The sequence below is a fragment of the Macrosteles quadrilineatus genome, unplaced genomic scaffold (assembly GCF_028750875.1).
Source record: "Macrosteles quadrilineatus isolate MER2022 unplaced genomic scaffold, UCM_ALF_1.0 Scaffold_8__2_contigs__length_117827958, whole genome shotgun sequence".
NCBI lineage: Eukaryota > Metazoa > Arthropoda > Insecta > Hemiptera > Cicadellidae > Macrosteles > Macrosteles quadrilineatus.
The window spans coordinates 12,377,916-12,391,720 of record NW_026542601.1 but is presented as its reverse complement, the minus strand read 5'-3'; the positions used below and the strand labels follow the sequence as shown (position 1 = coordinate 12,391,720).

The 13,805-nt window shown below is 35.4% G+C and overlaps 1 protein-coding gene across 1 annotated transcript; it reads left to right on the top strand.

Moving 5' to 3' along the window:
- The first annotated feature begins 332 nt into the window (after positions 1-332).
- Positions 333-12,746, top strand: LOC129000035 (uncharacterized). Its single transcript, XM_054426884.1, has 4 exons — positions 333-851; positions 10,053-10,260; positions 11,540-11,608; positions 12,298-12,746. Exons 1-4 carry the CDS (start codon positions 474-476, stop codon positions 12,612-12,614), a joined length of 972 nt encoding a protein of 323 aa, XP_054282859.1. The 5' UTR covers positions 333-473; the 3' UTR covers positions 12,615-12,746.
- Positions 12,747-13,805: the final 1,059 nt, after the last annotated feature.

Genomic DNA, 13,805 nt, shown 5'->3' with positions numbered 1-13,805 from the left:
CTGCTTAGTTGATTGAAGTAAGAATTTAACTTAAAAATACTTGTAATATTAATATTACTTGCAGTATACAAACAAATTAAATCCAAACGCAGTGAACGTAATGCGTAGACGTAGACACGAGTGTGTTAGACTACCTTTAGCCATAGAATGCTTTAGCTGTAGTTCATTTTCGGCGTTTTACTGCTTCAGCTGATCAGTAGAGGTGGCTATGGTTTACCGCTCAACTGTATGTTTGGTTGGAGCTGTGGTAGCTTCGTTCCAGTTACATGCAGTTACAGATCCAGCAGAGAACAGAAGTTAAAGAGAATACTGAGCAAGAGCAACATAACATGGCGGCAGTCTATCGATTCGTTGTGTGATACTAGTTGTACGTACAGTGGAACCTGTTATTTGGGCGGTTGTCAACAAAATTTCGAATTAAGTTAGGTGTTGGATTTTAACAATAAGTTTGGTAGTTATAATATTTACAAACAATGTCAGACGTCGAAGTTGATGATAGAGGAAACGATCCAGACTATGAACCAAAAGAAGATGGATATGAAACAGTTAATATTGAGGACTTCAGGGCAGGTACGAGTGTAGAAATGCAATCCATGCCTACTTTAACTGAAGAGGGTTACGTGCAAGCAAGGGAAATTAAGACTTTAGAAAGGCCTGTGGTTTTTAAACGAAAGAAAAATCGAAGAACCAGCCTGATTTGGACAAAATTCACAATTGTAGATAAGAGGGAAGAAATTGCCTCTTGCAACATCTGTCACCAAAGATTGTCTATGAAAAGTACTTCAAATAATTTGAAAAAACATCTAGAAAGAAAGCATGGTTTTTCAATTAAACTTGGAGTTGTACCCAAGGTAAGTTAAGTTACCTAGGCCTACAAGGTTGCAGTCATCATTGTACCTAAGTTTACCGGTAACATAGGTTAGTTTCAAGGGAAACCTGGGTAGATTTTCATAAGCAGGACGGGTAGACTTCTGTAGCCTATCTGTTGGCACAAACAACCAAACAAAAATATCGATCGATATATCGATTAAGTTATTTGATATATCATTTGTTTAGTTGCTCTCTAGGAAGGTTAACCTAACCTCAAACTAACCAAACGATATTTAGAATAATCAATATTTTCATTCGGTTGTTTGTGCCAACAGATACGGAAGTCTACCCGGCAGGACTCCAAAATACCGAATGAAAATATCAAATTTTCGATAGGCCTAGGCCTATTTAAGTTAAGTTAGATTATTTTTTTATATCAAGTTTGGTTAAGTTAAGTTATAATCGGATGAAATAATCGATAAGTTAGGCTACCGGTATAGAACATTCCGTTAGATTATTTAATTTTTGGGCTCCTGCTTATTACCCGGAAAACTTTGATTTCCAGCTCAATCAGGCACGCTAAGTATTTTTGCATTCAATTGCGGATTAATGTCAACACAAAGTAAGTTATACCATGTTAGGTCTAGGCCTATCCTTGAGAAAACTAAGTAACTTATCGAATGTCCAGAGTGCATTTAGATTTTCGCCGCTTGTTTAACTTCAGTTGGATACGTTGTTGGTGGCCACAGGAAATACGCTGCCGGTAATGACTCGTAATGTGTAATACTTAATTGCTATGAGAAAGGAAGGAAACAGGTCTATGACGTAGGAAATGGTGAAGGAAGTAGTAAGGCTATTAGTGCAGAGCGTGGGAACTCTCTTTGGCAATTACATTCATGTATCTGCAATCCTAAAATGCTATGGGAAGAGAGGGAAACAGGTCCACGACGTAGAGGGTGGTGAAGGAAGTAGTAAAGGTGAGCAGTGTTGAGTGTGGGAATGGATTAATGTATCTGCAATGCTAAAATGCTACGGGAAGAGACTGTAGACTGTAGGTTAAAATGATTACGAAGCACGAATCGATACATGCAATCGTTAAAAATCGAAATTTACAAATGAGTTGATGGCAGTCGATTTTTCCTCCATAGAGGCTTTAAACAATTTTTACTCCCTAAATATTGAAAATGCTACTTTAGACCCTTAAAGCATGCTTTAAAAACTAGGCTACTGTTTTTACTGCAGTATGACAAAAACGATATATTTTTGTTGGGCATCACTCACCTTATTGAAGTCACGAGAACGTAGTCCTTGTCATGTCACAATCATACACAGTTCATTGCACATAAAAATATACAACGTCATGAACACGTTCATGACACCGGGCATTGTATAAAGTGGGAGGAAAGCTGTATATTATACAAGGAGCCTAATTGGAAGAAAAGGAATATTATTGAGGCTTTGTTTATTACTTCAGATCAAGATTCATTAGCCAACGCATCCATTGATATCAGCCCGGTTTACAATACACTAATAGAGAAAGAAATTAAAGGATGCATAGAAAAATCTAAACAAAAGAAGATAATGCCATCAGCTGTTCTTGATAACAGAGTCCCCCCTCCCCCTCCTCCACCACCGGGGTCGTCAGTCGTGGTTAGGCGCTCACAACGATTGCGTGAGAAGAGGAATAACCTTGAAAACGCCGCACGTTGATTTTGGTGCGGCGAAACGTCGGTGTTGAGAACTTTTGTCTGATATTTTAAATTTGGATTTATTTTTATTTTTGTATATTTTTATGTGCAATGAACTGTGTATGATTGTGACATGACAAGGACTACGTTCTCGTGACTTCAATAAGGTGAGTGATGCCCAACAAAAATATTATCATACTGAAGTATTGACCTCACCTAATATACCATGTCGTTTAAGAATAAAAACGATATAATATGAACCCTTGATCACTCCGCTCAATTTTGTGGATGCCTCTGCGAACGCCACCTAGTAGGCCTATATTGATATTTTATATTTTGATCAGATAAGTTTAAGTTATATCGATATTGACGAATTGAAACACATCAGCTGACAACTACGATAAAAATACAAATTATTGTTAAGTATCAACAAACAATTTTAAAAAAATATATTAAATGAAACTAAGTAAACTAAACTAAACTAACTAAACTTAATAAATATAAAATAAGGTAAGCTATAAATCTATACTTATTTAATACGCAAGCAGGTTTTTTGTGACAATTACTCCTCCGAAACTACTGAACCGATTGACATGTTTTTGGTGTCATTGGAAAGAGGGTAACGTGAAGTTGTGCAGGAAGCTTTCTTTTTAGGGAAATAATGAGATATTGAGGCCCTGGAGCCCTTTAAAGTTTCGTATTTCTCCATAAGGATAACATGGGAGATAATTTTTATTTACAGAAACATATGTTTGCTACTTGAAAATAGTCAAAGTCTACTACATAATAATTGCTGTGTATTATGACTCTTAATGTATACCTACTACATTTCAATCAAGGATTGTGTACCTTAAAGTTTACCCATAATGGATCTTAATACTTTATTTTAATGCTGGGAATAGTAAAATTTAGTGGAGAACAAGTTACCATGATTTAGAAAACTTTACTATAATAATTTATATATTTAAATCACAAATCTTTGACATTATTAATTCATTTGAAACTAAACAGCTGATCGACAAATCAAACAAATCATCTACTTCATGTGAATAATGTTATTACACATAGTTTTTTTAACCATTCTTTTTTACTTGTGGGTGTATTTTGAGTTTGCAGTTATGAAAGCACCAAGCCAAGTAACTTTTATCTAATTTTCTTTATAAACTAACAGTATTATTGAATTACTACATGAACTTGACAAGTCAGGTAATTAATTGTCAGTATACCAAGGGGAAGAAGAGTGGGTCCTTAAAAACAGACGAAGGCGGAGACACCTATCTAGAAAATCCAACTGAGTTTTTAAATATAGAGGTCAGTGGATGGCCAAGAAACAGATTAGACTAATAAAAGGGGGCAGTGGTTTTATTGATGAGGAATATTAATATATCAAAAAGGGCACAAGGCTTCATGTGATCAGAATCAATGGTTAACAACTTAATAGAATGTAAAGTCTTAACTGGAACAAGTGAGTGGGGACATATTTTGATTTCGAGGATAAAGATTTACCCATCTGAAACAAACTTACCTTTCAAAATGGAAAGATGCTAATTTCTGTTACCTTTGGCATTTGCAGCGCTGTTCTTACCCAGACCAATTGAGTCATGAGCAACTATATTATATGTTGTTTTAAGTAAGGCTACATCTTTTAATAGGATACGCATATTCGTTACGGAAAACTCTGACCAGGGTAATCTTCCTGAAGGTAACTTTAAGGCTAAAATCGTAGTATTCATGGAAGTGATTTTGTGATAAAGATATTGTTTTTTAGTGTTTATTTTTAAAAGTGTGTTTTCTTCAAGCAGCATTTTTATGACCCTCAAAATATGCTACATAGGCCTATTGGTTTGATATGATAAAATTTTTTGTTAAATGTGTTTTAAAAATCTTTAAAAAATAACTACCCTATAACCTTGCTCGCTGCCTATAACATACTTGAACCTGAACACTTATTAATTTACTAAATGTAATACACATACAGCTAGAAAATGGCTGAACTGCTTCCCTTCCAAGGCTTCATTATTACTGCATTTAATTTTCGACGTCGAGTCAATATATAATGCGATGAATTTGTTTTCTAAATTCATATGTCATTTTGCGGGGCATTGAACCGCACAGGTCCACTAGTTCATTTTAAAGGATATTCTCCACATGCCTTTTCTGTCAAACGGAATTTTGAAATGGTAGCCTGATAGCAAGTTTTGTTAGTTGTTTAAGGTTATTTTAGAACAGTTTAATTTCTTACTAGGGCCTATTATTTTTGCCTAGACATGTATCATTCTCAATTTGTAATTTAAATGCGTTTGAAGATATAAAAAAGGAATATGGATTGTAATGGAAAACAAAAATAGGCCTACCGATAGGCCTATATAAAAAAAATCATCGATAATAATGAATGTTTAATATTCCAAATTAGCCTGGATAGTAATAATTTATAAATAAAAATACTTTTTTAAAAATTCCACGTTTTTAAACGCACTAAAAAGTATAAAATAATTTATAAAACTTTGAGAGAATAAAAATACTTGTAAGATTTAAAACGAAAAACGTAGGGCGCATGCTGATTTACAATTAACTTCACCTATTGAACTATTATGATCTGCCCCACGTTTTTCGTTTTAAATCTTACAAGTATTTATTCCCTCAAAGTTTTATAAATTATTTTATACTTTTTAGTGCGTTTAAAAACGTGGAATTTTTAAAAAGTATTTTTATTTATAAACTATTATCTAGTTTTTAGTCTTTTATGTGTAAATATGTTAAATCTATTTTACATAACCAAAACCTAAAACCTTATTATCTGTAATTAAATGTTTTATCTTTACTTTGAAATGATTGTTTTATATTTTTAGAATATCTCGAGAGCAGAACCTGTACCTCTTAACCTCTGCTCTTCTAACTGTCAACATTAAGTATTTACAGCTGACTTAAATTAATTTATATGTTTACATTCTTTTAAAATGTAAACATGGAAAATTTGGAAGCCAAAGGGGCGTAGCCCAAGGGAAATATGAAAATTAAATTATATAATATTGCATTGTCATCCATTTGTGAGCTATGTTTCAAATTTCAAGTCTCTAGCTCATCAGGAACTTAGTTTAAAATTGATATCAAAATTTGTAGGAAAGCGAGCTAATAAAAACAAGCCCATGGGGCGTAGTCCAAGGGAAATATGAAAATTAAATGTCATAATATTGTATTGTCATCCATTTATGAGCTATGTTTCAAATTTCAAGTCTCTAGCTCATCGGGAAGTATCAAAATTTGCAAGAAAGCGATTTAATAAAAACAAGCCCAAGGGAAATATGAAAATTAAATTATATAATTGTAATGAGAGTAAGAACGAATGAAAAAGAACTTTTATTACCTTTAGAAAGGTTTTTAATAACTTGAACAATACTACATTGAATTATAATGGATTTGTTTACAAACACAACAAAACAATAATAAAGAATTGAAGACACATGTTTTTTTACTACATTCTTCCTCCCTAATGTTAATGAACGTAGTCATTTAAATAATTAGGAGGTCTTCTGCTTCTGAAACTTCTTCTCGGATATGTGTTATGGTTCTTATTGGCTTCTTGTCTAGGTTGTAAATTCTCGGCAGTAGTATTCATTTCATCTTCTTGATTCTGTGTTGATGATGGACTAGGAAAGTATTCAGGTTCAGGTTGAGAAGTGGGTAATAGAGTATTTTCATCACTCTCAAAATCGGTTTGCTCTATGTCGGTTTGGCACTCACCAACTGGAGCAAGATGACGTGTAGACACGGTAGTTTCTCTTCCATCAGGCAACTTAACATGAGCATACTCGGCATTTCCGTGAAGAAGTTGGACCTCTTCAACAAGTGGCTCATACTTTGACGTACGATTGAATCTCTTCAAGTACACAGGGCCGGAATTGAGAAGCCATGAAGGAGCTGAAACACCATTGTTCCCAGATCTACGTGGATGTAAGAACATACGCTCGTGAGGAGTTTGATTTGTGGCTGTGCAAAGTAATGATCTCACTGAGCTAAGGGCATCCTCTAAAACTGTCTCCCATTGGTTTATTTCTAAGTTAAGTGATTTCAATGCCAGTTCAATTGTTTTCCATAGAATGCCGTTATACCTTTCTACTTGCCCATTACCTGCTGGATTGTACGCAGTGGTTCTACTAGTTGAGATACCAAGAGAGTTCAAGTAGCTTTTTAGGTCTTGGCTCAGAAATGATGTTCCTCTGTCCGAATGTATGTAACTAGGAACCCCAAAAGTAGAAAATAATGTTTTTAGTTTTGACTTAACTGTTGACGACGACATGTCTGAACACGGGAAAGCGAAAGGGAACCGTGAAAACTCGTCTACTATTACTAATAAGTAACGGTTTCGACTTGATGAAGGCAGTGGGCCTTTGAAATCGATATTCAGACGTTCAAATGCAGAAGTGGCTTTAATCAAAATCCCTTTGTGTTTGAAGAATCTAGGCTTCACAGCAGCACACACATTGCAGGAGTTTGTTATTCGTCTGATTTCATCAATCGAGTAGGGCAAGTTCTTACTCCGAACCCAGTGGTACAAACGTGTCACACCTGGGTGACATAGATTGGCATGTAAATCAATCAACAGTTTTTCTTGATTTTGGATTGAAGAACATACTCTAGTCAAGGCATCTGCAGCCATATTATCTTTACCGGGTCTATATACAATATCATAATGAAAGCACGACAATTCCAATTTCCACCTCATTATCTTTTCATTTTTCACTTTGCCATGACGGTTGTTATCGAACATAAAAGAAACCGACCTCTGGTCAGTAATCAGTTTGAAATGTTTACCAACCAAATAGTGACGCCATTTCCGCAGTGCTTCCACAATAGCTTGTGCTTCTTTTTCGACACTTGAATGTCTTTGTTCTGCTGGAGAAAGTATCCTTGAGAAGAATGCAACTGGACGGTTCGATTGAGTCAAAGTAGCAGCAATGGTACTCTCAGATGCATCAGTTTCTACGATGAACTGTGCTTCAGGGTCAATGCAGCTTACTACAGATCCGATGATTTCACTTTTTATAGCTTCAAAAGACTGGAGCCCTGCTTTGGACAAAGGGAATGTAGTACGCGCAAGTGGAATCACTTTGGCAGCATAATCTGGTATAAGTGATGCATAATGTGAAAACATACCAAGGGTCCTCCTCAGTGATGCGGTGTCTCTGGGCGGAGGTACATTTTTCAAAGGATCTAGTCGACTGGGGTCAGGCTTGATAGTTTTGTTTGATATATGATAGCCCAACAAGTTGATCGATCGCAGTGAAAATGAAGACTTCTCATTATTAATAGTTAGATTGTATTTGGATGCAGCTTCGATAAACTTTTTTTAAGTTTATATCGTGTTGTTCTTGTGTTTTTCCACAGATAGTAACATCGTCAAGATAGGCGTAAGTGTCTTGTAACTGTTCTGTTCGGATGACTTGGTCAATTACACGTTGGAATGCTGCCACCCCATTAGTGACCCCAAACGGGATACGCTTAAACTGGTAGAGTTGACCACAGGCCTCAAAAGCTGTGTAGTGCTTTTCTTCATTTCTTATCTTAACTTGGTGGTACGCACTTTTCAAGTCGATAGTACTGAAAAACTCATAATTTGCAACTTTGTTAACGATATCATCGATTCTAGGTAGTGGGTAAGCGTCCAGTAATGTAAAACGATTTATAGTTCTGGAGTAGTCAATGACCATTCTTTTTCTATGATTTTCAGTAGTAACTACTAATGCTTGAGCCCTCCATGGAGACATACTAGGCTCTATAACATCGTCTTTGAGCAATTTACTTACTTCGTTTTCAATAAACTTTAAATCATTGGTGCTATGGCGATGATACTTGATTGCGATTGGCTTACATTCCGGTTTTAAATTAGAAAACAAAGATACCGGTTCTACAGTTGAGGCTGCCACGCTACATACGGTTAGTTGTGACTTGTTACCACCAAAGACTACTTTAATACTTGCATGGTTTTTCAAAATATCATGTCCAACAATTATGTCTGCACAAAGATCTGGTAACAATGAAAGATTAACTTGCTTGTAAAAGTGATCAAGAATGACAAGATTTACTTTGCATTGACCTGTTATGTCGGATGTGATTGATGTAGTAGCCATTGAGACAGTACCCCTACCTGGTTTTATAGGAATACCTAAATTAAGAGCAGTAGATTTGTTTATAAAACTTAGAGAGCTTCCCGTATCTATCAAAGCAGAGACAGATTTACCATTAACTAGGGCTTGTACTGTACTCTTTGTTAACCCACCGGGCGAAGCTGCTAGGTCAATAGAGTTCATTACTTCTTTAGATTTATCCAATTGCTTGGTTTGTAGTTTACCTGCCCTGCAGACAATGCCCCTGTTTACCACAGTTATGACAAATTGTATTTTTAGCTGGACATTTGACCCTAGGATGTCTTAGATTACCGCAAAAGAAACATTTTTCAGTCACAGCAGCTAGAGAACACTTTTCTAAACTGCTTGAAGTTGCTTCAACATTCTGATTGCTTGCTTGAGTTTCTTGGGACGAAGTTGCATTTACTATAGATTGGAAAGCTAATGATTGCTCATGTGCAAGTTCTAGGGATCTGGCATGACTATATGCCTGATCTAGGGTCAACGAAACATTTTCTAGTAAGCGCTGGCGAATTGCTGAAGATTTTATTCCTGCAATAAACGTGTCACGGATATAATCATCCCTATTCTTTTCAGCTGTGACAGCTTTAAACTGACAGTCTTTACTTAGTAATTTTAAAGCCTGGAGATATTGGTCAATAGTCTCCTCAGGTTGCTGCTGACGTGCAGATAGTTTATGTCTGGAATATATTTCATTTACAGGTTTTACATAGATACTTCTTAGCACAGATATAGCATCGTTATACGTACCGCTTTCACTTATGTACTCGTCGATTTCCGGAGTAATAAAGTTTATAAGTATTTTGAGTTTATCGGAGTCGGATGGTTGTGGTGTGATGCTGGTAACAAAATTCTGAAACGTTTTGTGCCAATGTGTCCATTCCTTACTTGCAGATGATGAGTTTGGATCTACACTAAACTTGTCTGGCTTTAGGATCGTATTCATTTCACAATATCAAGTTATTAAAATTGTAATGAGAGTAAGAACGAATGAAAAAGAACTTTTATTACCTTTAGAAAGGTTTTTAATAACTTGAACAATACTACATTGAATTATAATGGATTTGTTTACAAACACAACAAAACAATAATAAAGAATTGAAGACACATGTTTTTTTACTACAATAATATTGCATTGTCTTCCATTTGTGAGCTATGTTTCAAGTTTCAAGTCTCTAGCTCGTCGGGAAGTTAGTATAAAATTGATTTTAAAATTTGTATCGGACAAGAAAGCGAGCTAATAAAAACGTTTTAAAATAGTGAGAACAAAACTGTTACCTACAATTCAATAACAGGTAATAGAATTAAAAGGTAAATAAAGAAATATTAAAAACTACAAATTTTTGGCCTAGCACTCAAAGGGTTAGCTGGTTAAATACCTGTTTATAGTTAGACTTAATTTGTTTAGAAACCCAAGTACATCACTCCCACTCCAAGGGCGCAAGTGTCGGAATTGGCAGGAATATCAGACGAAGGAATCACGGTAAAGGTGGTGGGAGAGAATGGAGAAGAAGAACATTTCCAGGTGATTGGGGAACAATATCTCTCTGAAGAAATAGTGCAAGGTGAAGAACGGCAGGAACATGACTATAGCACTATGGAACTGACAGACCAAGGTTTGTAGGCTAATTAGATACTTAAAAAATCTGAGATCCTTATTTAGCCAGTAGCTGTTCATAGGAACTGTCTTAAAAGATTGTCACAAATAGTTTTTCTATTCAGTACCACACAATACTTATTTATTCTATACAATAAACACTATACTTGATTTACGTGTGTTCTCATTGAGAACAGTACAGCGTCACAGGACATTTTATACATATGATTATGGTTTGAGTTGTTGAAAAACCCATAATATTGAAATATATTGTTGACCTTATTGTGAAATATAACTCATGGGGTGGAACTGGGAGATGCACCCCCCTCCCCACCTCAACGACGAATATTTTGGTAAAAATATGTACAACATTTATAATTTTAAATAAATGAAATGCCCACCCTGATAGCAGCTGAAGAAATCAAACATCTAGGCGTCATAATTGATGAAAATTCATCCTGGGATCGTCATGTAGTGTGTCTTTGCCATAAACTCAGGCCAGCTCACTTCGCCATAAAACGAATCAAAGAGACTAGTACCCCTGAGGCAACGAGGACTGCATACCATACATTGTTTTGTTTGAAAGCCATGTACACGCTATATTATTAGGATCTTGTAATGTTCATATGTATTAGGAATGGGATAGCTTAGTAATCAAAAAGATAATTAAATATCTCTCTGTGTGGGAGAACCTGTGCCTATTCACCTTCTTGTTCTTACTTTTCCCATCGCTCGGTTTTATCGCCGTGTCATGTTTTTGTTAGTTTGGATGTGCATTCTTGTTGCAATTTGAATATTTAACATTATATATGGCTAGTAACATTTATAATTAATACATTTCCTTGCCTAAAAAATGCATGTCTCAATTTTGCCATGTTTTGATTTTTGTTACAGACCCAGTCGAAACTGATAGAAAACAATCAAAATTGAATGGCTTGGGAAATGGAAAGAGTTTGCTTGTAATTAACTACATTCTGGGCGTAGTTATTAAGTGTTTTTATAGCTAAAAATGATTGTTTTGAGGTTAAAAATTTTTTGGTTGAGGCCCCCCAAACCCCCTGGAAGGCTGCCCAAACTTCTTCTCTGGATCCACCTCTGGACACCTCATCTTACCTTTGTTTCTCTGAGCCAATTTATTTAGCTTCCAGGAATTTTATCTTTTATTCAGCTTGGGTTTTGCAGATTTAGGCCAGGTTGGTGGTAAAGAAGTTAAAAAAAAATTATGTTTCATCGGTGTCCTAGAGCTGAGGTTTTCTAAGTTGACCATGTAATGACAATTAACTTATTTTATTCCCCAGAAACTGAGCCCCTGAGAGTTGGAAAAGTGAGGTCGCTGAATGAAACTCGTTCATCTCAGTCAAGGAAAGGTAAATATTTGTTTCTTATTGATTTGCTATAAAGTAATAAATTGCTTATTGTGTTTTGAAATAGAATATCTATTTATAATTGTCAACATGACACTAAAAATAGTATGCTTTAAGTGTATTTTTTTTAAGTTAGGCTACAAATTTTTCATTCAGTTTTTATGCACTTTATGCAGCGCATACTGTATAGCTTAACTGTCAGTCTGTAAGAATACATTTTGTTACCAAACAATATATGAAGGCCTAAGTGTTAATTTAATGAAACAATATGGCTCCCTTACATCAAACGTAAATTAAGTGTGACATAACTGACCTTCTCTACAGACTAAACTATAATCCAAACATTTATGTTCTCAATGATTCTTTTTAGATGCAAACATTAATGTTCTATTCTAGGTACATTTATGCTACTTTTAACTCAACAATAAACTAGATTGTTGTTGTTGTGATGGGCCACAGAGAGAGAGAGAGATAAATTAAAGGTGCTTCCATAAGAGATGATATTTTTTCTATGCATCTAAAAAGTTGGCTTTGTGAATAAGGAAGGGTAAAGGGGCCAGCAACGATACTGTCTTTTGAAAAATTGAAACATCAACTTTAGGTCGGTAGTCTCCAGAATAGAGTTAGTGCAGAAAGTGTCCTCTAATTGCTCTATGTGGTTGGATAAACATTTTTATTGGCTGATCTTTCAGAAGTCTACGCACCTTCGAAAAATTCCTTCCTTTCACAAATGGACGAAAAGACTAAGCGGCAGAGGATGCAAGAGCTACAGTTGGAGTGTTTGGAGAACAAGAAGTACAACATGCAGCTAGAGGCTCTATTGATGGAACAGCAACTGAACCTACCTAGGTCAATCTTCACACAACCACTGCGCTACGCAGACACACAAACCAGGAGTACGCAGACAGATGTGGGTGGCAATGATACACGAGTGTATTTCATCTCGGACAGAAGGGGTGGCCGACCCTCCCAACAGCTGTTTGCTATGGCCGATATGGATGATTATTAGTACCGTACAATTTTGTTACCTGCGTGGTTTTCTGCATATTATGTTACAATGGTACAAAGGATGTTTTCTGTCTGTGTACAGGTTCATTCAGTGTGCGTTGTGTACATTTTGTCAGTAAATGTTTTACTTTATCGCTGAACTTGTATCATAACCCAATCCCCAATCTCAACTTGTGGAACTCAGGAATGTGTAAATGAAAGTACTGGATTGTAAATATTAAAAGTGAAAGTACGTTAAAAAACAATTTTAACATAGCCAAAAATAATATTTTTGATTTAGCTGTGCTATAGAGAATTAAAAGACTTTATTTTAAAAACTGAATTTATTTAAATCCTCCATGAAAAATGTACATCAAGTTTACAACAGTTCTGAGGATTGTCTACATTGACTAACTTGAGCATTCAACAACTGGGTTAAAATCTGTAGATTGGTTTGTAATACCACTAGTTCTGTGTGAATCCAAATGTATCAGGCGTCAGTGGCGTAACTAACGCCAATGCAACCAATGTGGTGCGTTGGGGTGCAGGCCTTATATTCTGGAAAATCTTTTTCACAAAAATATGTTGAAGCAAAACTCCCTGTAGCTTACCAAAAATAAATGTAAAAAATATATCCGTGGTACTTTATTCAGTTACAGTCACAACAGAATGTTGGTGACTTTTGTTTACTATTATCGTGATCTCCTTGGTGCACATCTGCGCCATTCTTATCACAAGAATTGACTGTTCTTGTTTAGTTATTTTTATTTATCGTCATTAGCTATAAAGATAGACAGATAAAATCGTCCAGTATTATTTTAGTAAACACGACCACGTGTCCCTGTCAGTCCTTGTTGTACAATCAGTAGTGTTATTTGTTTTATGACAATACAAAACAAATTTTGTCAGTGTATTTGTTATTACAATTGAAATTAGTACACCGTTTATTTGTGCGTTTTAGTGGATTTGATATGTTTATACTGAACAAAATGGGCAGAAATAAAAGACCTAGTAGTGCAGAGTTCCAAAAACAGAAAAAATAAGAAGATGAAAAAGTGAAAAAACTACCAAAGTTTGACATGTTTTTTTTTTTTTAAACGGGATATTGCTGATACTTAAAGTCTTAAACTTCTAAAAGAGCTGTAGGCAGAGCTCTTTGACTGTAAGAGTGTGTCATCTAGTGAAATTAATTGAATTTTGCGAAACGGAACAT

Coding starts and splice junctions, on each gene's coding strand:
- LOC129000035 (XM_054426884.1), top strand. CDS start 474: ATGTCAGACGTCGAAGTTGATGATAGAGGAAACGATCCAGACTATGAA. Junction 852..10,052: donor AACTTGGAGTTGTACCCAAG/GTAAGTTAAGTT, acceptor TAATTTGTTTAG/AAACCCAAGTACATCACTCC. Junction 11,609..12,297: donor TTCATCTCAGTCAAGGAAAG/GTAAATATTTGT, acceptor CTGATCTTTCAG/AAGTCTACGCACCTTCGAAA.